Source organism: Protopterus annectens, chromosome 2.part2, assembly GCF_019279795.1.
Source record: "Protopterus annectens isolate FY-2018-M chromosome 2.part2, PAN1.0, whole genome shotgun sequence".
In the NCBI taxonomy this organism is placed as follows: Eukaryota; Metazoa; Chordata; order Ceratodontiformes; family Protopteridae; genus Protopterus; species Protopterus annectens.
In genome coordinates this window covers 41,116,707-41,139,047 of record NC_056730.1, presented here as the reverse complement: position 1 = coordinate 41,139,047, position 22,341 = coordinate 41,116,707, and the positions used below count along the sequence as shown (strand labels likewise).

The window sequence follows — 22,341 nt, the reverse complement described above, 5'->3', positions numbered from 1 at the left end:
GTTATTCTCACCTCTTTTCTCCATGCTTATTTAGCAAGATTGTAGTTTGAGATTGGATATGGCAGACCTAGCCGTACTACAGTTGTGTGCATTTGAGTTTTGGTTATGGTGAACAGTGCCCTCAGCCTCTCTTGAAAAATGAAATGAATAACTGCTGTATGGAATTTCTGTGTTTGCCACACAGTATGAAATGGTTGTTACTTTCTGTGGAACAGCTGTAGCAAATGATTACCATGTTTTTTTTTTTGTTTTTTTTTTTTAGGTTGATGAGATACGTCCTGCTGCTCTGCTTCACCAAATGTCTAAAAGCCTTAGGAATTTTTGAATCATATGATCTCCTCAAAGTTGTTCATATTGTCCAGTTTACGTTTGTACTTAAGTTAGGGTAAGTTTCTGCTTTCTTCCACTTCAGGGTTTGAAAGTGTGCAGCATAGGAGTATGTATAATTTGTCTGAGCAGTTACTGAGTGGTTTAAAAGAACCTGCATTCCGACACGTCATGCAATGCACAGCTGTTCTTTTATATACTAAGTATGTCAGAGAGATGCCTTCTAACTTGTATGTATTTGGCAAATCCTCCCTGTCACAGCTTACAGTAGAATCTCTTTCCATCCTTGTATCTTGCACATTTACTTATTTTTTTTAATATGGTTTTTGCTCCTGTGCTTGCCGAACATCAAGCCTTCCTCAATTCTGAAGAAGCTGGCATGGCCAGTCAATGACGTCTGGCTGTACCCTTGTCAGTATCCTGGCATTGAGGGCATTTTTCTTGGTCTTATCCAGTCTACTTAAGTGGGGGACACAAGACCTGTGTCACTGCCTAGGTCATTATGCTTCCATACGTTTGGCTCACTAAGCTGTGAACTTACTAGGAAGTGCCTGTGATGCTAATCGGATACAGGCTGTATGGGCCATTGCCAGAGCTTATCCCTCTATGCCAGCAGAGGTGGCTGCAGTGTTGTATGTGTTTGCTAAAATTAAAGCTTTTAAATTGCATTTAATTAACCATTTTATTTTGTTGTAGCTTCCAGTTACACATGATTATAGTCATTTGATGATGCCTGTATCTGGTTTTTATTGCTTTTCATTTTTAAATAAGCTTTGGCAGCTGTTAATACTGCGTTGGCCATCCTAAGAATGGCACACCATTTTGGCATAAAACAGAGAATGGTAAGGATTCTTATAATTTTGGTCATCTCTGTGGTGCTTATAATTATCTCATATTTTTTTATTCTGTATGGTTCAGTGTCCTGTACAAGTAAGTCTGTTGCAGTCTTCACAGTTATTTGATTACCAAGTAAAGGGTAAACTGCTGTGCATAGAGGCCTGTGCTGGCAAAAGTAGCAGAGTAATGTTTATGTTTTGCTACTGGTTAAAGAAAAACGTGGTATTCTATTCCCTGTTTTAAGGTGTAGATGTCCAGATTAATGTCCTTGATTTAAGCTATAGACAAGTTTTTTTAAGCATATAGGTTTAAACAATAAAACAAAATATTAAAATGCATGGAAATGGTAAGCTTCTTTCATTTGCAAAGAAAATGGACTCGGTGCAGGCAGTTGGCCCTTGGAAGTCTGAACAATATGCTTTGAAAGAAATTTACAAAGAATCATTTGTGCATCTGCAAAATTATTCAATGTTTTTTTTTCCCTTTCATTGCTGACTGCTTTGACTTGAAGATGAGATGTATGCAGGTGTAAGTAGTTTATCTTAACAACTCTATGAGTACTTTTTGCTGAAGGAAATGTTAGAGGTGCAATGCAGTTCAGTGAAAAATAGTTTGAAACTGAAGTAAATAATTTTTTCAAGTAGTTGCCCCCAAGCAGCTTTAATACTTAAAATGCATTTAATATAATTGTGTGCAATTTAGTTTATTGTTTAAAGGTAGCCAGTGCACTTTTTCTTAGGGCTAAAGTGCATGTTTGCTAAAAGCATGGAAGCTGTTTTCCCATCTGGGAGGGGAACTAGAGATAAAAACTGAGAGCAATCCATTTAAGTGGGAACAGAGGCTGTAATATGCATTTGTGCATGTTGCACCTTAAGGTTAGATTAGGTAATGCCCGTGGGTGCAGCAGTCATTTTGGGTCAACTGCTCCTGTCTTTGGGGGGGGGGACTAAACTTTATTTTCTGGAAATGTATTTAGTTTTGGTTTTGTTTGCCCCAAGTTAAAAGGGGAAGGGGGTTGTGAACATTTTAGTTTGACTGTTTTCATTGAAGGAAAAAGTCTTGGAAATATGACATAGGTTCAGATGGAGATGAGAAGAAGCAACTGCATAAGAGATCAGCCTGCCAAATATTAGGGTGTGCATGTAAGCCAAAAGTTGGAAATACACATTTAAAATAACTAACTTGTATAATAGGTGGGAGTAATAGATTCCGATCATAATGGCCATTCTGCCCATAATATCAATGAATGTAAATGTCCTTAACAGGTATAGACAAACAAAGAGCATTGAATGATTTTAAGAAATGCAGGATGCAGGTAGCAGTGTTGCAAGGACACTATGCAGACTGCAGTGCTGTTAGGAGACTTATTGAGATAGAAGTGAACCTGTGAATTTGACTTGAAGGATTTCAGGATGGACATTCAGTACAATATTAGAGATGAAGGAAGGAGGGAGCAGTAATGCTGATTACTGTAGGAGTTCCAATAATAGGTTCATAGATGTGTACTAGGCTAATGGCCCTGGAACCTTTACAAGTCTAACCCATAGAAGTGCCCTGGCAGTGTGCCGCCCAATGTTAGTTCCCAGTGCCTCTGTCAAGTAGAGCCACTGGAGGTGATCCCTGGCGTGAACTTTCTATTTCCCATCCACTCATCAAGATTTCTCTTGAAGACCAGTGGGGTTCTCTGCTTGACATGTATGGGAAGTCTATTCCAGATCATGGGCAGTCTCTGGGTTATGAGCCTGTCCCTCCATCATGTTCTTTTGATTGTGGTAATGAGGTTGAGGTCTGTGGAGCGTGTGGTGCGGAGGGATTGGGATATTCTGTTAGAGGGGAAAAAAGATAATGAGAGATTTGTGGTGAAAATGAGCTTTTGGCAAGGGAAGAATATTATGCTGGCATGTATTTGTTTTGCACCAAAAACTTTTGTAATAGAGCTCAAGAAAATGTGGGAATAGTAATACACTTTCAGCAGGGAATATTATTTATGGGTGGGGAGCATATCTCTCAACCTCTCAGCATAAGAAGTCTAGACAAGGCTAGAAAAAATGGTGAGACATAATGCCCAAAATTCAGGACAGATGTTAAATATTGCTCCTGTAAACTTATAAAGTTGCTAGAATGTCACATTTTTCATTATATATTTTCTGAAGGAAGTCTAAAATTCAAATGTCTGTCATCATTTAATATTATTTAGTGACTTAAATTCTCAACAGTTTGCCAGAAAACAACACATTTTATGAGGAACAGACCAAAAATCTGGACATTCTGTGAAAATCTGGACAGTTGAGAGGTATGGTGGGCAATAAAACTTGATTTGCAGTGGTGAGGGTATATCAAAGGACATAGGAGAAATATAACAAAATAAGGTAGGTTTCTGAAGAAATATTTGAGGATATTTGGTATGGAATGTGTGACTTCAGTGGTAGAAATTTGCATAGAATTTGTATATTATTCTGTAAAGTACAAAAAAAGAAAAAAACAGTTAGAAAACATATCTGACAGGAGCTTGAGTATGTAATTGAAAGCTTTGACATATGTCCAATAACTATTTTGATGTAGGGTAATGAAGTGAAAAATAAAGATGGTGATGCTTTCCTACATACGTCTTAAAAAGAGATGAATTTAGGAGATGGATAGAGGAAAGGATTCAAATGTTATTCGGGAAGTTAGAAATTTCTTCAGAAGGGATAACTATTCAGTGGGATAAAGTGAAAATGGAGTTTAAAAACAGGGTGGAATAAGAGAGAACAATATGGTAAAGAACTAATATGCATTATTTAGAAGAACTGACAGGTTAAAAGTACTGCAGAATAAGGGAAATCTCACAAAAGATGAACTGCCGAATGCTAAAGGGAAATTCAGTATTTGGATAATATGCATCAGTTTAGAAAGCTGCTGTTAAGCAACTTTTTCGTAAAGATTCCAGAGCATAGTTGTTGACAAACTTGGGGAGACTATGACAAGAAAAATAACCACAGATCCTATAGAGGTATGAGATATTTTGGAAATATTATGAAAATGTGTATAAAGCAGAGGAATGTGAAAAGCAAGAAAAGTTGCAAATGAAAGTATTTACATGAGACTTAATTATTCCAAGGTTAGAGGAAGATTATACTCGACATTTAAAAGCTAAAGTTAGTGATTTGTAATTAATAAGGAAGGTTTTGCAGTGAGACGATATTCTTGTGAAATTTGGGAGAGAAGAAAGTTGTAAAGATCTGAAAGTTTTTGTTTAACAGTATTTTAAAAAGTGTTTGGGGAGAGGGAAGTACTAGCATCTTGGAAGAACATTGTGGTGGTTGTGTTACCTAAAGATGGTAAAGACCATACAGCGTCATATACACCTATTTCAATTCATGATTATAAAGTGTTTTTGTCTGTACTAGCTAAGAGAATGACAAAGGTGTTGCTGAAATTGATAGATATGGATCACTGTGGTTTTGTGGATGGGTGACAAATATTTGATAACATTAACAGAACAGTGATGATCCAGCGTGGAGGAGAATGTAAGAAAATGTTGCTGTTGTTGGTAGGTTTTGATGCAGCGAACCATTCAATACAGTCAGAAATTTTATGAGTAGGGCAGTGGCAGCATTTGAATTCCCTGATAGAATAATAGGTTTAATTAGGTGGAAGGGTTCCCCTCTGACAACCTGTCTTTAAACAGAGGAACAAGGTTGGAAGGGGGGGGTATGATTTCTCCTTTATTTGCTTTATATTTAGAGCCATTGGCAAAGAAAAGTAGCAACTTTCAAATTCAAGGATATAAACTGCATGGTATTCAAGAAACGTTTTAGCTTTATTTGCGGATGACTCCATTCTGTACTTGAATATTTCATTGCTGTGGAACATTATGAGATTGTTTCATGTGTTGTTTTTTTTTTTTTCTTTTTTTTTTTCAGGATATAAAATCAATGAAGATGAGACCAATGCTTTTGTGGTAAACTATGTACTTGCATGTGAATTGTTTTAGAGATGCTCATATTTATGGAGACATAAGAAAAGTATTTGGGTATATGAATTTAAAAGGCCTTTATTTTGTCTGCTGAGGATATATGGATAGAGATTAACAATAATACAAATGTTGAGAAACTATAAGCTCTTGATTATGGATATAAGTAAGTTACAAGCAGTGAATAAGATTTTAGTCTCTCTAGTTTTACACACAGGGCAGAGGTATTTTTAGCAACCAGGGAGAAGTTGTGGGCAGTAATTAAGCAGCTTGCAGGAATTTATTTGGCCAGAAAAGAAGGCAAGAGTTGATTCTCTCTGTAGAACATGGTGGTTTTAAGATTACCTGATTTGAAGGGATACTTTAGAGCTGTTCAGTTAAATCTCTTATGCATAACGCAAGCGGAAGTTTGTAAATCAAAGTAGAAAGGGGTGTTGATGAAATGGGGAAGGGGAGTTTGGGAAATAAGAGACTAAGATTTTGAATGCAGGTCCTCAAGGAGAATAACAACCATACAGAATATTCTCCTTGAGGAGAATAACAACAGCTGTACAGAATATTGTATTCGGAGGTGGGGGTTAGTATAATGGTTAAGGTATTTTCCTCATGGGCAGAAAATACAGGGTTTGATTCTCCCCTTTGGGTGGAAATTGGCAAGGCTTAAAATGGTCTACAACAGCCGCTAGCCTAGTATGTACATTAAACGGTCGATTATCCGAAACGTCAGTTATCCAGACGCAGCCTTCCATAGTTTTAGCATTGGAAAAATCATAAAGTCCGAATATGTAAGTGTTATACATATTCACTTGTGTGTGTTTTTGAGCTTGTACCCTCTTGTATGTGAAAATATTCATTGTCCACTGGAATCACTGAATGGTTGAAAAGTATATTCTCTGCATGCAGAAAAAAACAAGATTTTAGAAGTTTTTTATCCAGTTCAGTGTATGTTTGATTAATTGAACAGTTTGATTATCCGAACTGCCCTAGGTCCAAATTAGTTTGGATAATTGACACACACACTACTGTATCTGTTGACCTATAAACTAGCAGAAAATATTGCCAGATCTAAGCCAATGTGGAAGTGAAGAAAGGAGATTTTGGCAACAGGGATGACCTGTAGGTATATGTGTGTATGCACATTAGATGTAGTATAGGGATATATAGATAGTATAATAGGCAAGAGGGAAGTTGGACTTTACGGGTGAGGACTAACGAAAGAACTAAGGTATTGGGAGCAAGTAACTACAGAGGGAGTGGTAATAGAGTAGGATGGTACCAGGCAGAAATTTGGACTGCAGGTTAGAAACTGCTTCCCTACCAGAGATTAATATCAGAATATAGAGAGAGAAGGGGATAGTGGATTGCTAAGTGAAAGACCAACTGTGTTATACTTTTTAGTTATCTAGCACAAAAACTGCTGTTAAAAAAGGGATAATTAGTAGGGCATATAAAATATTGTATGAAAAGTATAAGAATCCATCACAGGAGGTTAGAAAATACTGGGAGAGAGACTGGAAAGGCAGATTACAAGGCAACCATGAGAGGAGCAGCTTACAGAGTTATCAGAGAGGACATCTGTTTGTCTCCCAAGTATATCATAAATTCCAGAAAGTTTAGGATTTTTGCTTGCAAGTATTTGCGCAGGTATTTTTAAATGGCTCCCTATTGAAATGTTCATAGGTGGGTACTAGGCTATCTGCCCGAAGGCATTTGTAAGCCTAGCCAGAATGTGTCCCCTTACATTAGTTCCCTTTGTCTCTGTCTAGCAGAGCCACTGAAGTGATCCCCGAGGTAAACTTTCTGTTTCCCATCCACTCGTCAAGATTTCTTTTGAAGAGTGTTAGCGAGGAGCTCTGCCTAATATAGATTGGGATCTTGTTCCAAAGTATGGGAAGTCTCTGGGACAGGAATCTATCCCTCCAGCACGTCCTGTTTATTGTTGTGGTAAGGTTTAGATCCCTAGAGCATGTGGCTCGAGGGGATAAGATTTACTTTAGGTGGAGCATGTCCATTAATTCTGGTTTGGACATGGCCTTGTATGTCAGGCAGATATCACCTCTGAGTAGGCGGTATACAACAGAGTACAACTGGAGTTTCTTCAATCGAGCTACATAGGGCATCTGATCCTTTTGGTGAGGTACTTCTGTGTTCTTTCCAGCTGTTGCAGGTTTCTTGTAAGGTACATCCCAAATGGGGCATTGTACTCTACTCATCAGTGATCAGACCCATCTTAGAGGGGCACAATGACCTCTTTTTAATCTGGATGAAAACCCTTTTGTGATTAGGTGGGCCACGTAGAAGGATTTTCTAACCACTTTGGCAATGTGATTATCAAAGGTGAGATTACTATCTACTTGGGTCCCCCTGATCCCTTACTACGTCTTCTGTATTTAGGGGACTGCCACCTATGTGGTAGTTTGTGGGTACTTTGTTTTTTCCAAAGAGGATGACTATGCACTTTTTGGCATTTAGCTTGAGGCCATGATTTTGACACCAGGTATCCGTCTCAATGAGACCCTTTTGGTGGATGTCTGTGTCAGCCGGAGAGTCCGTTATAGCCCCTAGTTTACAGTCGGTCTGCGAACTTTGTCAGCCATAGTCCTCCTGTGCTTGCCTGTACCCCTGAGAAGTATATGCTGAACAGGAGGGGTTCTAGGACTGAGCCCTGGGGAACACCACTTGTAACCGGTTTAGAGACGGACCTAGCTCCCGCAACTGTCACCATGTGGGTTCTGTCCGTGAGCCAGTTGGCAACCCATCTTGTGACATAGGGGGTTTATGTTCAGACTGGTGAGCTTGTCTAGAATACCAGAATGGGGAGTGGTGTCGAAGGCCTTAGCGAGGTCTAGGTAGGCTGTGTGTTCCACCTTTCCCTAGTCTATAGCCTTGGTAACTGTCTCAAAGAAGTCCACCAGGTTTAGGAGGCATGATCTGCCCTTAACAAAGCCAAACTGGGTAGGGTCCAGTGTTTGGAGGTTCCCAATGTCTCTGTTAATGAGTTCCATGATGATGCGCTCCATAGCCTTGCAGACCAAGCTAGTGAGGCTTATAGGGCGATAGTTCCCAGGGTCTGTTGTGGCTCCACGTTTGTGGAGCAGGATAACCGTTGCTGTGGAGAGACTGAGGTTGAACAGTGTGTTTAGGTGAGGGGTTAGTTTGTCTTTGAGCTCGTGTAGGATGCAGCATAGGACACTGTCTGGTCCCATTGATGCTGCATTTTTGGCTTTGGAGAGGATGTTTTAACCTGAGTTTCTGTGATTTCAGGGACTCTACTTTCTTCTGGTATGATTATGGGTCCTTTTGGGGGTGAGATGGGGATGAAGTTTGCGCTGAACCTGTCTGCCAGGATGTTGGCGGTATCGGTTGGTTCAGTGTATTTTGTGCCATTCTGCACTAACTCCGAGCAGATCTGAGCATTGCCACTTAGATTCTTGACATAGCTAAAGAATGCCTTGTGGTTATCTTTGGAGTCCTTGGCAATTTTTCTTTCAAAGCTCGCCTTGGATGATTTTATGAGGGATCGTAGTTTCTTGCTGATACTGATCAGGGATGTCTTCCCTTCTTGGGATTTTACTCTTTTCTGTACTAGTTTCCTCCTTCTATTGTATAGCTTGTTTATGGCAGGAGTCCACCAGACTGATTTCCTTTTCTTGGAGGAGTGAGTCTTGGTTTTGCTTGGAATGGCACAATCCATGCATTCTTGTAGCTGCCCGTAAAATGCATTAGTAAAGGATTTTGCAGCTTGGACGGTGTTGTCCTTCAGCATGGCGGCTTTGAAACTTTCCACTTCGGTCTTGAGTAATGTGAAGTTTGCTTTTGAAAAGTTTTTCATGGTGGCTTTCTTGTCCGTGGGAGGGGGCGGAATATGGATATCCAAAGTGATTTATTTATGGTGAGATCTAACCAGCGAGGGGTTGACCTCTGGTGTGGAACACCGGTCGCCCATGTTGGTGATGACCAGGTCAAATATGTTGTCACCTCTGGTAGGAGTGTTGACCAGTTGAACCAGGGCGTTTGAGTTTATAAATTCTAGGAAAAGTTGGGCAAGGGAGTTGGTACTTGAGTAGTTCTTCCAGTTAATGTTTGGGTAATTGAAATCACCCAATATTAGGGTGTTTGGTAGGACCTTTATGTTTCCCAGTGTTTCCAGAAACGCAGAATGGGGGTCCTGGGACATGGTGGGTGATCTATAGCAAGCTACAATTTGAGTTGCAGTTTTGCCCATTGTTAGTTGCACGTGGATGATCTCTGACGCATCGTGCTGTGCCACTAACCTGGAGGTGTGGGTATCCGTGATGAATATGGATACGCCCCCACCTTTTGTATTTCGGTTTGGGTTCTGTGGCCGAAATGTATGGTATGAGTTGTAACCTGGTAGTGCTGGTGTGCTCTCTGGAGCCTTAAACCAGGTTTCCATTACTGCATATATATCGATGTTTCTCCATACTGAGGAGTGCCTCGAGTGCGTGCATTTTGAGGTTTAGACTTCTGGCATTGAGTAGCATTACCCCCAGTTTTTTGTTACTTGTGTTGTTTATGGCGGTGGGTTTGTTTTTTTGAGCCTTGCCTAAAAAAGGCACTATGGGGGTGACAAGACCTTTGGCAAGTATTCGAAAGCCTAAGAGTGACAGGTGCAAGCCATCTCTAGAAAAGCAGCGTGGCTTGTCGAGCATGTCATCCCAGGCAATCAGACACTGGATCCCCTTTGAATGACACCAGAAACTTAGCCAATTGTTGAAAGTGAGAATTTTTTCTTTATACCGTGGTATCATTCTTGGTGAGGGCAGGGTGCTGCTCATTGTCAGGGTCATACCGGCCTGGGCTACATGATCAGAGAGCTCTTCCATGTCTCTTTTCATGTAGTCCAGAGAGGTACGGCTCGGGTCATTCACACAAACATGGACAATGACAGAGTCATATTTGTACTTGTTCTGGAGTGACCTGAGTGCTTGTGTTATGTGGCGGATCCTGGCACCCAATAGGCAGCTAATGGTTCATAGGTTCATACTAGGCTATCTGCCCTAGGGCATTTATAAGCCTAGCCAGAGTATGTTTGGCTTTCGCCACCCATTTTAAATTAATTTTGCTATGCCCTTTTTCGAGGTTAGTATACTGTGCCTCTGTCTAACAGTGACACAGAAGTGATACCCGGGGTAAACCTACGATCTCCCATCCACTCATCAAGATTCCTCTTGAAAAGAGTCAATGAGGGACTCTGCCTAACCTGGACTGGGATTTTATTCCAGAGAGAAGGGAGCCTCTGGGTTATGAATCTGTCCCTCCAGCATGTCCTATTTATTTCAGTGCTGAGGTTCAAGTCTCTCGAGCGTGTAGCTCGATGGGATTTGGATTTTTTGAGGTGCAGCATGTCCCTTAATTCCGGGTTGGACATGGCCTTATACGTCAGGCACAGGTCACCTCTGAGCAGGCGGTATGCCACTTCTCCTTATTCAGCCTAGTGAGTGGGATGTCAGTGTGCCTGACTATAGAGTCACCTATTACTAGTATGTTGGGTATGTTTTTTGCCTTAAAGGCTGTGATTGCGTGGCACACTGGTTTTGTGAAGTATGTGTTTCATGGTTTGTGTTGGGGGGGGGGGGGGGGTTGCTTGGATGTTTGCTTTGGAGGTCTCTGTTGGTTTTGCAGATTTTTATTTAGAGCCTCCGAGTATGTTTTAGTCTATTTATGTGTGTTTTTTGCCGGTGCTGGTTTAATGGGTCTATGTAAGATTGGTGGTGTGATGCAAGTATTTCCCTTCTCCTCTTGACTGTCTGATCCAGTCTTGGCACTCAAATGCCAAATGCTGACAAACCGGAAAAAAATAAAGTAATTAAAAGACCAAGAACACAGGAGAAGAGTGAATCTCAAAAATCACTCTTCTCCTTCAAACTTCTTTTTCCAATTCTTTAAATTTTTTGACAAGCCCCCCCCCCCATGCAAATATGGGGGCAAGCCCCCCATACTTACACACACACACCATCTCTGAGATTGCCGTACTTCAGAGAAAAAAGGGAATATCTCTAGAAATGGCATCTCGGACTTCCATTCTTTTGTTTAGTCTCTAGATTTCAGGACTCTGTTTAGCAGGTCCCAACATTTCAAATGGTTACCTTTTTATACCCTAAGCAGACTTCAGAGAAATTTTCCTCAGGTGGAACACAAATACTGGAGGTGTGATGGGAAAGAGAAGGGCAATTGAGAAGATTGTCGTTTGGGGATTAGCGAGTTGGTAGATTTTAAAAACTTGCCACAGAGTAGTTTGTCAGAAGTGTTATGGGAGAAAATGGTTATAGTTAAGGAAATTATTTTATTTGAGCTGAAGCACAAGATTTGAATTGTGTACATGTAGTAAGAGCTTGCTAAGTGTAATGTTATTGGCCGCCAAAAATAAAAACAATTGGTAGAAAATGGAAATCAAAATATATACCAACTGTAACTGAGTTAATGGAGAGAAAGGACTGAAGGTGGGATCTTTAGAGAAAGAAAAGAAAAAATTACATAGAAATAAATGGAATCTGTGAGAACAGTACATTAATAGTATTCAGGAATAGAAATGAGGTTTATGGGATGACAGAAATTAAGCAAATTGTGTAATGTTGGAGTGAATTATTTTCATGCACTATACCTTTTTATCAGAGAAATATCACTTTTTTCATTTTCTGCTACTGTAGGTATACTTTTGTCAGTATTGCAGTTATTTTATACCTTGTTATTTTAAAGGAGATGCTATATATTGCCACATCTTGAGGAAACTGGCACTAGTAAATTTTTTGCCGGCATACACATGAATTGCTCAATGCTGGGTTGGCATACTCCTCTTTTAAGGCGTAGCTGACTAAGGCCCACCTGTCAGCTGTTTCTGCTTGTCTGTCTTTGAATCTGTGACATCCCTGCTCTGGGCCAGTAATCAAGGAGCCTGAATTGTCACTACTGACACTGGAGAGGGACATTCATCACTTGGAACAAAAATGGATACATACAGTATTTCCAGATGCAGCTTTCTGTATCAAGCATAATTTCTCTTAAGAGCACGCAGGGAACACACTCAGTTTGGGTTCTGGTTTCTCTCTTTCTCTGCCCAGATCCACAGTAAGGCTCCCCACTGGCACAGCTGCAGGGTTAAATCCTCAGCCGAGTGTCCAAGTCAATTCCTCCACCACTCTGTGAAATCAGTGCTTCGTGTCCCTGCTCCAAGTAGCTGCCTCACACACTCTGTGAAGTTTGATCTTCACACACACACACACACACACACACACACACACACACACACACACACACACACACACACACACACACACACCTGTGAAGGGCTGGCACAGATTTACTTGCTGTGCCCCCTTCTTCCCAGACAATATGGTAGTTATCCCTGCCACCAGACACTACAAAGTCAGGTACCTAGGCTCTTGCAGAGGTACCTATTTATACTGAGTGAAATTAATATTAATACAAATGGTAATGTTGACTAAACAGCCAGGCTTCAGGAGTGGGCACAGTGTCGCCAAGAGATATAAGTACTCCCAAAGGTTAAAATATTTTCTGAAGGACCAGCCTCAATGAAGAGTTTAAGTACATTTAATAGTAAATAATAAAATAACATGAAAATACTAAGTATCTGTTTACTGTAAAAAGGAAATATTAAATATAACACAGATGAATAGATTCACACACGTACAGAAAAACAGTACTTAACTAATCTCACTATATTTCCTGACTAATCTGAAGAGTTACTATTCCCTGGTTTACTTAACAGAGCAAGGCAAGATGAAGTAGGTCAGGGATTGTAATTTTTTTAACAGTTTTATTAATGGCTGTGAGGATGTCTAATGATGAAAGTGCTTAGCCGTATTTTAAAGCTAAAATAAAGTATCTTTGAGTTTGGACGTTATGGTAATTCTTTTCTCTGCTTGGGGTATAAAAATACCTATGCAAACTCTTCCAAACTAAGATCATAAATCTTCCGGACTTGGTTGCACACTTGGGAGCCATACATGCATCCTCCCATTGTTTTCATGTAAATTGCTTTTCTAGTGTCTCTTTTCGATCTTTTCTAACCTCCTGTGATTCATTCTTATAGTTATGCAAGATTTTGTATGCCCTAGTAGTTATCCTTTTTTTATCTGCTGCTTCTGCCCTCGATTCAACTAAAAATGCTACCAGAACAGGATCACAATTCCCCAATCCCTTTCTCTTTGCTTGTACTGTGAGATCAGGCCCCTGGTAGGGAAGGTGGTTTCTAGCCTGCATTCCAGATGTCTTCTTGGCCTCATCCCACACTTACCATTCCTCCTTTAGTTACTTGCTGCCAATATCTTGATTCCCTTGTCAGGTGTCTCCAGTAAATTCCAGCCCCTCTTGCCTATTTTCTGTAACCTGGTTGTTGGTCTCCTTAAAGATCTGCATCCAAAGTCCCAATGTCTCTCTGTTCCCTTCTTCCCTTGACCGATTTTTCTAGTTTTGAAAAATGTTTATACAAAACGGCTGGAAATTATAGTTGCATAATACCCATTTTATAAAGAAAATGAATTGCTAAAAGGGTTGTGCACTCGGCACTGTATAACTTACAACATAGAATTTGTAGTATTTTATGTGTATTTGTAAGCCTGTACATAAATGTTTTATGTTCACGTTTTACATTTAGTGCATTGCTGAGGAAACATTTTTGGTTTTGTCTGTTTACTGAAAGTCACTTTTTCATTTTGGCCTGAATATGAGAGTTTTTTTTTTTTTAAGTGTTGATTGTTCTGTGTCTATACAAGTCCATAGCGGTATGGCCTGCTCATGCAGCAAGACATTAATGGATATACAGTACACAAATTTCCATGGGTGGTAGTCGCAGCCTGAATGATATGTGCCTTCATACCACTGATTTAGAAAAAGCAAGTAATCAGTACTATGGAGTTAGATGTGCATTGAACAGATTTCAGTGTATGCTGGGGACAAGCTTAAGAGTTCGTGCCTTTGTCCCATTGATATACAGAAAATAAGCAGTCCTTAAGGCATTGATGTGCAGTGCAGACTTTAGTGGGTGTTAGGCACAACTTTAAGGGAAATACCTTAACCCCTTGATGTGTAGAAAGTAATAGTCAGTAAGCCAAGTTTATGTGGTTGCTAGGAACAGACTGGTGAGTGACTTCATTTTTGTGACGGACAGAAAATAAGTTAATACCATATTTCAGATGTTTTGTTTTGCTTATGAAATTTATAATGCTATTCTGTACTGTAGTATTTTTAATAAAGTTACGCAGTGGGGAGGTAGTAGTGTTTGCATTGTTTTAGCACAAAATTAGTGCTTCAAATTAAAAATATGTTTATGTAGTTAAGGAAATGAAGTCATTTTTGGCTAGCAAATGAGACGAGGGGTTGGCTATTTAAATTGTTGTGTATTTGTTGAGCATTTTATTCTGAGGAAGTCTAGTATTGACGAGATAAAAGCTCTAAAATAAACTGATTTGGATTATTGCCTTTGCTGTTCCTGTTGATTCCTACCTTTTGGTTTAGTGGTGGTTCATATTTTTTTTCCAGTTTGTCGTTCTAAGAAATATGAATGATTGATTGAATGTAGGCTCTTTCCTTTAGCATCAGGCAGTGTATTTGTCCCCGTTTTTTCAAGTAGTTTGTTTTATAAGAACTTCTCATTGTATTGAGTAAACTTTTCATGCATTTGCTGGAGAGGGCAGTTTGGCATCTTTCTCAACAGTGGCCTCTTTGGTTAGTTTGGAGGAGGTGGTGGTGATGTGAAGTGCAGAAATATGCCATTTCATAACCTGTTTGGAATCACTGTTGATTTGTTTGTAGGTTGTGTGGGTTGGAGTCTACATAGCAAACCTAGAGAATGAAGTAGCACATAACTGTGTAAACAATGGCATATTTTTTATGCTTTTTAAATGGTGGGAGAAACTTGGTTTCTGCATGACAAACATGAGATTTATTTATTTATTTTACATTTGCTGACTGGGATTGTCTGACTGAGCTGAAGAGCCCTTTTTCAGCGGAGGCCCGGGAAGAAAAGCTCCAACATAGTATACAATTTTCATTAAAAATTAGCATTAAACAGCAATGTTACAGGATTATTATAAGGCATTAAGTAGTCATACAATGTTATACAGTGTCAATAATCAGGAGTGTAGCATAACTATTTCAAGGGCAACTCGGCACCAAAAAAAAAATCTACTGCCAATCATTAGCGGACTGGACTTCTGCTGTGGTGACCCCTAGCTGGGAAAAGCCGAAAAGACAAACAAAATAAAAAGAAATGTCATTAAGATGAGTATAGTTTTTGGGGTAAGAGGTTATAAAACCCAGTTTTATCATAATGTAGTTGCATGAAGGCAAGACGGTTACAATAGAATGTTTCTCTGAGGCAATTTGCTTAATAGATTTTAGAAGACAGTAGAAAGAGTAGACAAGGAAGATTAGAGAGAGCTTGTGAGAAGAGTGAGTTAAGGGCAGAAAGTAGATGAAGGTATGAGAAGCAGGGGATGTTTAAGGAGGGAGAGTGCGGTGGGAGGAACAGTGCTCTTTGGTGGCTGTCTTAAATTTAGGATGTGCAAGGGTCCTGATTTCTAGTGGGAGCCTATTCCAGGCAATAGTGGGGTGATAGCTGTACATGTTGCGTCCAGATTTAGACTTGGATTTGTAGTAGGTCTTGGTTAGATCTTCGTAGAGGTCTGGAGGGAGAATAATGGGAGATGAGAGGGGATAGTGCTGGGCAGTAGGAAGGCTGGTATAGAACAGAATGGATTATCTGGAGCTGAGAGAGAAGATGCTGGTGGGGTAATTCAAGCTAGTTTAGGTGTTTTAGAGAGAGACAGTGATGGGATTTGTAGGTTTGTTGGGAAGTAAGTCTAGCTACCTTGTTGTAGGTAGATTCGAGTTTGGTCAGGAGTGCTGAGTTAAGATTTGTGAGAATTGTGGTGGTGCTGCAGTAGCATTGTCTCCTCACAGTAAGACGTTGTCCCGTTCGATTCTCAGCTAGAGCGTCTTCTGTGTGGAGACATGCGTGAATGGGCGTACCTTCATTGAAGGTTATGCGTCAGGGCTGGCAACTCGGTACGTAAAAATCTACAGCCAGTCATTAGCGGACCGTAGTTTCGCTGTGGCAACCCCTAACCGGGAAAAGCCGAAAGACACCACAACAACATTAGACTGGGTAGAAGGTAGGTAAGAGAGAGAGTAATCTTGGCTTCAAAGCTAAGGAATTTCTTGTTACAGTAAAGGAGCCCTAGTTTTGAATGAGTCTGTTTGATGCAGTTATTTGTTGGACTTTCGATTCTCAGTTAGAGCGTCTTCTGTGTGTCGACATGCGTGAATGGGCGTTCCTTCATGGAAGGTTGTGCGTTAGGCCCGGCAAGCCAGCATGTAAAAATCTACTGCCAATCATTAGCGGACCGGAGTTCCACTGTGGCGACCCCTAACTGGGAAAAGCCGAAAGACAGTATTAACATGCAAGTGAAATTTAAGCTGATTGTCGATAGTTACACCTAAGAGCTTAGTGCTGGATTCTACCTGAATGGGAGTGTTATTAAGGGACTGTATGGAGAAGGAGGGTTTAATATTGTTGAACTTTTTAGGTAGGAAGAGTTAACAGCTTTGTTTTTTTAGGGTTAAGGATAACCTAGTTGTTCAACTCAGTTAAAAGATGCCTGAGTAGCTGAGAAGAGCTTAGAAAAGAGAGTTGGCTGTAGTGATGACTGTAGAGTCATCTGCATATTGCACTAAAGATGATAGATAGATAGATAGATAGATAGATAGATAGATAGATAGATAGATAGATAGATAGATAGATAGATAAACAGAGAAAATAGATTTGATTTCCTGTAACCTAAAATTGCATGATTTCTGGAGGTCTGCCGCTCATTGGTATACAGCTGAAGAGTTAACTTTCCATTACTTTTAAAAGCCTGGAGACAGTTGTAGCATAAACATTGGGATGTTTTGCTGTTCGTTTCTTTATAACATGCTAAATATCCGTACGTACAAGTAGTAACCAAAAGACATAAGATTCAAGAGCCTCTTTTGTGAGAAGAATTAGTGACAGCAACTTCAGTTTGACATCTACAGTGAGTTGATACTTTTAGTGCAATGTTGTTCTGCCTAGTTTTGCCTTGGGAGGGTGTATAGGTGGGACTGTGGAGTGAATCTTATCCATTTTTTGTATTAGTTGTTTTTCTGTTTTGAAGTACATTGCTCAATTTCTGAAGCATCCTTGTTTTACCTTAATTTCTAGTTGCGTTCCTAATGTTAAAGCTGATGCTAAAAACATTGCGTTTATATCACGCTATCGAAAGATGAAAATAGCGAATGCTATTTCATAGAACCTAAAATATCTAAACCACATAATATCGAACATTCAGAACAGCAAATTTTTTCCTTGGGGAAAAAAATCACTATTCCAAAACACATACACACAACACAAGCACACCTAAAAAACATCAATCCACATACATACACTTATAATCCTACAACTAACGCTACACTAAACTGTACATACACTGTCTATCCACTTACCTTAACCCTAAGGTCCGTCACTATTGCACACTTACCTAACCCGCGCCCTAACCCTAACTCGCCTAACCCGCGCCCTAACCCTAACTCACCTAACCCGTGCCCTAACCCTGACTCACCTAACCAGCGCCCTAATCCTAATGACCACGCATTTGCACACTTACCTGAACCAGACCCGTAAATTTCCACCACAGCACTGAAAATAGCGAAGCCACAGAACCGGCGAACCGAATTCTTTCCCTAGGAAAGAATTTGGTGTTCTGCAGCTTTGCTATTTTTAGTTCAAAAAGGGTAGATGATAGAACATTCGAAGTTTTAAAATTTTGGTGTTCTGATATAGACCCAAAACATCAGGGTTAAAAGTGTGGTGCTTGATTTTTAGTCTCATTGTCTACTTGTTTTCCCTGTAAACATAGCAACAGAATGATGTCCTTGTTCATGATAGGTATTCGGCAATGATTTATATACACCTGTAAAGCATTCTGGGCAAGTAAAAAACACTTTCTTCTTTAGAAGAACAATTTCTTACTTAATTTGACATTTCTTTACTACATCATTACATGTATTAATTTTCAATGTAAGGTGTTCTTCCTGTAAGACCTACATGACAACTGTTATAAAATGTGCTTAGCATGAAAATTTCAGAGATTTTACATTAATTTAAGGTAGTGAGCTATAGGGATTCAGTGTTATGCTCATAAGTAGGTACTAGGCTATCGGCCCAAGATCCTAAGTAAGCCTAGCCAACAAGGTTCCCTGGCTTACGCCACCCAAGAAAGTTAATTTCCTGTGCCCCTGTCGAGCAGAGCCGCAGAAGTGTTAATGAGGAACTTTGGAACAAGCTGTCCATCTGTGTTGAGCAGAGTATAGGAAGTCTCTGGGACAGGAATCTATCCCTCCAGCATGTCCTGTTTATTGTGGTGACAAGGTTTAGGTTCCTAGAGCGTGTAGCTCGGAGGGATTGGGATTTCTTTAGGTGTAGCATGTCAAACACCTCTGGGTTTAACATAGCTTTATATGTTTAGCAGAGATCTCCTTGTAGGCGATATGCTACAGAGTAAAGCTGGAGTTTTTTGAGACTGTCAGTGTAGGGCATCTGTTTGAGGCCAGTAATCCTCTTTGTGAGGTACTTCTTTGGCCTTTCCAGCTGCTGCAGAGGTCTTGTGAGGTACATGCCAAAAGGGGCGTTGTACTCTATAATGGGTCTAATGAGTGCCAGTAGAGGGGAACAATGACCGTTTTTTTTTTTTTTTTTTTTCCTGGATGAGAACCCTTTTGTGATGAGGTGTGCCACATAGGATTTCCTGACTACTGTGGCAATGTGATTATCAAAGGATAGACTACTGTCCACCTGGGTCCCAAGGTCTCATCACGCAATTGGCGTTAAGTAGACTTTGTTTATGTGGTAGTTCATGGGTACAGGGTTTGTACCAAAGGGGATGACAATGCACTTTTTGGCATTGAGCTTGAGGCCATGGCTCTGACACCAGGCATCTGTCTCAGTGAGGCCCTTCTGTAGGATGTCCACATCATTTGGGGACTCGACTGTGGCTCCTAGTTTGCAGTCATCTGCGAACTTCGTTAGCCAGAGGCCTTCTGTGTTAGCCTGTAATTCAGAGAAGTAGATGCCAAAGGAAAGGCCCTAGGACTGAACCCTGTGGTACTCCACTTGCCACAGCTTTGAAGTCAGATTTGGAGTCAGCAACTTTTACAGTGTGGGTTCTGTCAGTGAGCCAGTTGGCAACCCATCTTGTGACGTAGGGATTTATACCTAGTTTACTGAGTTAGCTATAATTCCAGAATGGGAGGTGGTGTCGAAAGCCTTGGTGAGGTCAAGATAGGCTGTGTGAACCACCTTACGGTCGTCTACGACTTTGGTGACTGCCTCAAAGAAGTTGATCAGGTTCAGAAGGCATGATCTGCCTTTCACAAACCCGAACTGGGTGGGGTCCAGAGTCTTTGTTTGAGTTCCATGATGATGCATTCCATGGCCTTGCAGACCAGGCTCGTCAGGCTGTTAGGGCGATAGTTCCCAGGATCAGTGGTGGGCTCCCCCTTTGTGGAGTGGGATAACTGTTGCTGTGTGCCATTCAGTGGGCACAAAGCCTGAAGTGAGACTATGATTGAACATAGTGCTTAGGTGGGGAGCCAGTTCGTTCTGAAATTCGTGTAAAACGCAGCCTGGGATGTTGTCCGGTCCCATGGATGCTGTGTTTTTGGTTTTAGAGTGAAACTTTTACCTGCATAGATGTGATTACAGGGACTCTGCATTCATCCTGTATAGATATGGGCCCTTTAGGGGGTGAGAGGGGGATAAAGTTAGCACTGAAATTATCTGCCAGAATGTTGGCAATATCAGTTGGTTCTGTAATTTTCATGCCATTGTGCTCTAACTTAGAGCAGATCTGGGTGTTGCCATTGGGATTCTTGACATAGCTATAGAATGCTTTGTGGTTGCCCTTAGAATCAGTGGTGATTTTGTTTTCATAGCTAGCTTTGGAGGCTCTTATAAGGGATCTCAGCTTCTTACTGAGGCTGACCAGGGAGCTCCACCACTCATGGGATTTTACTCTCTTTTGCAACAGTTTCTTCCTTCTGTTATAGAGTTTGTTTATGGCAGGGGACTGCCAGATTGGCTTTCTTTTTTTGGAGGATAGCATCTTTGTTCTGTTTGGGATAGCACGATCCATGCATTCATGTAAGTGCTTATAGAGTGCTTTTTTGTAGGATTCAGCAGTTGTAACTGTATTGTCCACCTGCATGGGTGTTCTGAAGTTTGCCACTTCTGTCTTGAGCATGAAGTTGGCTTTGGAGAATTTTTTTGCCGTGGTTTCCTTAATAGTGGGTGGGGGCGGGATGCGGATATCTAGGGTGATTAGCTTATGGTTGGATTTGACTGAGGAGTTGACTTCAAGGTGTGGAACACCAGTCACTCGTGTTGGTAATGACTAGGTCTAGGATATTGTTGCCCCTGGTGGGGGTGTAGATAAGTTGATCTAGGGCATTGGATTTATGAATTCCAGAAAGCATTGAGTGAAGGAGTGGTACATGAATAGTTTTCCCAGTTAATGATGGGGTAGTTGAAATCGCCCATTATTAGGGTGGTTGGTTAAACCCTACTATTTTCCAGTATATCAAGAAAAGAGGAATGGGAATCCTGGGGCGTGGTGGGGATCTGTAGCAAGCTACAATATGGATTGCAGTTTTGCCCAGAGTAAGTTGCACTTGGATAACCTCAGATGCATTAGGCTGCTCAACTAGCCTGGAGGTGTGGATATCCTTAATGAAATGGACACACCTCCGCCTTTGGTGTTCTGGTCCATGTTAGAGGGCCGGAAAGTGTGGTATGAGTTATAGCATGGTAATGCAGGGGTGCTCTCTAGAGCCTTGAACCAGGTCTCTGTCACTGCACAGATATTGATGTTCTCCATTTTAAGGAGTGCCTTGAGTGAGTGCATTTTGAGATTTAGACTAATAGCATTGAGTAGTATTATCCTCAATTTTTGCTTGCCTGTTACGGTGGTGAATTTGTCATTTGAACCTTGCCTAAAAAAGGCACTATGGGGTGGCAAGAGCTTTGGCCAGTATCCGGAATTCCAGAGGTGACAGGTGCAGGCCGTCTCTGGCAAAGCATCGGGGTCTGTTGACCATGTTCTCCCAGGCAGACAGATACTGGATCCCCTTAGAATGAAGTTCATAATTTTGTCCTTGTACTGCGGTATCATTCTGGGCAATGGCATGATGCTACTCAGGGCTAGTGTCATACCTGCCTGGGCTACAAGATTGGAGAGATCTTCCATGTCTCTCCATGTAGTCCAGGGAGGTACGTCTCAGGTCATTCACACCAACATGGACAATGACAGAGTCATATTTGTACTTGTTGTGGAGTGACCTGAGTGCGTGTGTTATGTGGCGGATCCTGGCACCCGACAGGCAGCTGACAGTAACCTTCGTCTTGTTTAGCCTGGTGAGTGGGACATCAGTGTGAGTCACTTAAGACTAGTGTGTTGGTTACGTTGGTTTGCCTTGTGGGCTGTGGTTTATTGGCACACAGTCTGTGGGCTATGTGTCATTTAGGTTGTGTTGGGGGGTGGAGGTTGCTTGCGTTTCTGCTTTGGAGGTCTCTGTTGCTTGAGAAGATTATTATTGAGAGCCTCTGTGAATGTGTTTGTGTTTTTTGTGTGGATTTTGGTGGTGTAAGTTTAGTGGGACTAGGTGATGAGTGTGGTGTGGTGCGAGTGTTTACCTTCTCCTCTTGACTGTCAAGTTCAAGTCTTGGTTGGAGAGACCTTTACCTCCAGTTTGGCTAGATATGTGCATCTGTCACAGGCTGTGGTGTTGGGTAGTAGGAGGAGAGAGTTTTCTGTGTACATGAGGCAATTGCTACATTGCCCCAAGGTGCCCAGATTCATCAGATAGACAGGAGAGAACACTGGGAGCTGACCCTTGGACATGCCTAAATAAAAATCTACTTTCCTCTAGACGAGTGTGGAAAGTGAGTATAAGAGCTGTTTTTCTCTAAGCAAGTGAGGAAAGTAAGTGCAAAATCTGTTTTCCTCTAGGTAAAGAGGAAGGTTGAGTGCTGTAGTAATTTGTAGTTTATTTAGTGCTAACAACAAGTTCTGAACAAGTGCTGAGCAAAAATAAGCAAATTCAAGTGCTAAAACTAAATCTGTACCTGGATGTTGTGGTAGATAGGCTATCTAGTGCTCACCACT

At 40.9% G+C, this 22,341-nt stretch overlaps 1 protein-coding gene across 1 annotated transcript in view; it reads left to right on the top strand.

Annotated features, from left to right (window-relative positions):
* Window positions 1-22,341, top strand: part of SLC30A5 (solute carrier family 30 member 5) — a 1,152,350-nt gene that overhangs the window by 95,432 nt on the left and 1,034,577 nt on the right. Inside the window, exon 2 of the mRNA XM_044063733.1 lies at window positions 263-385. Coding sequence (XP_043919668.1) covers window positions 263-385 — 123 coding nt within the window. The remainder of the gene's footprint in view (window positions 1-262; window positions 386-22,341) is intronic.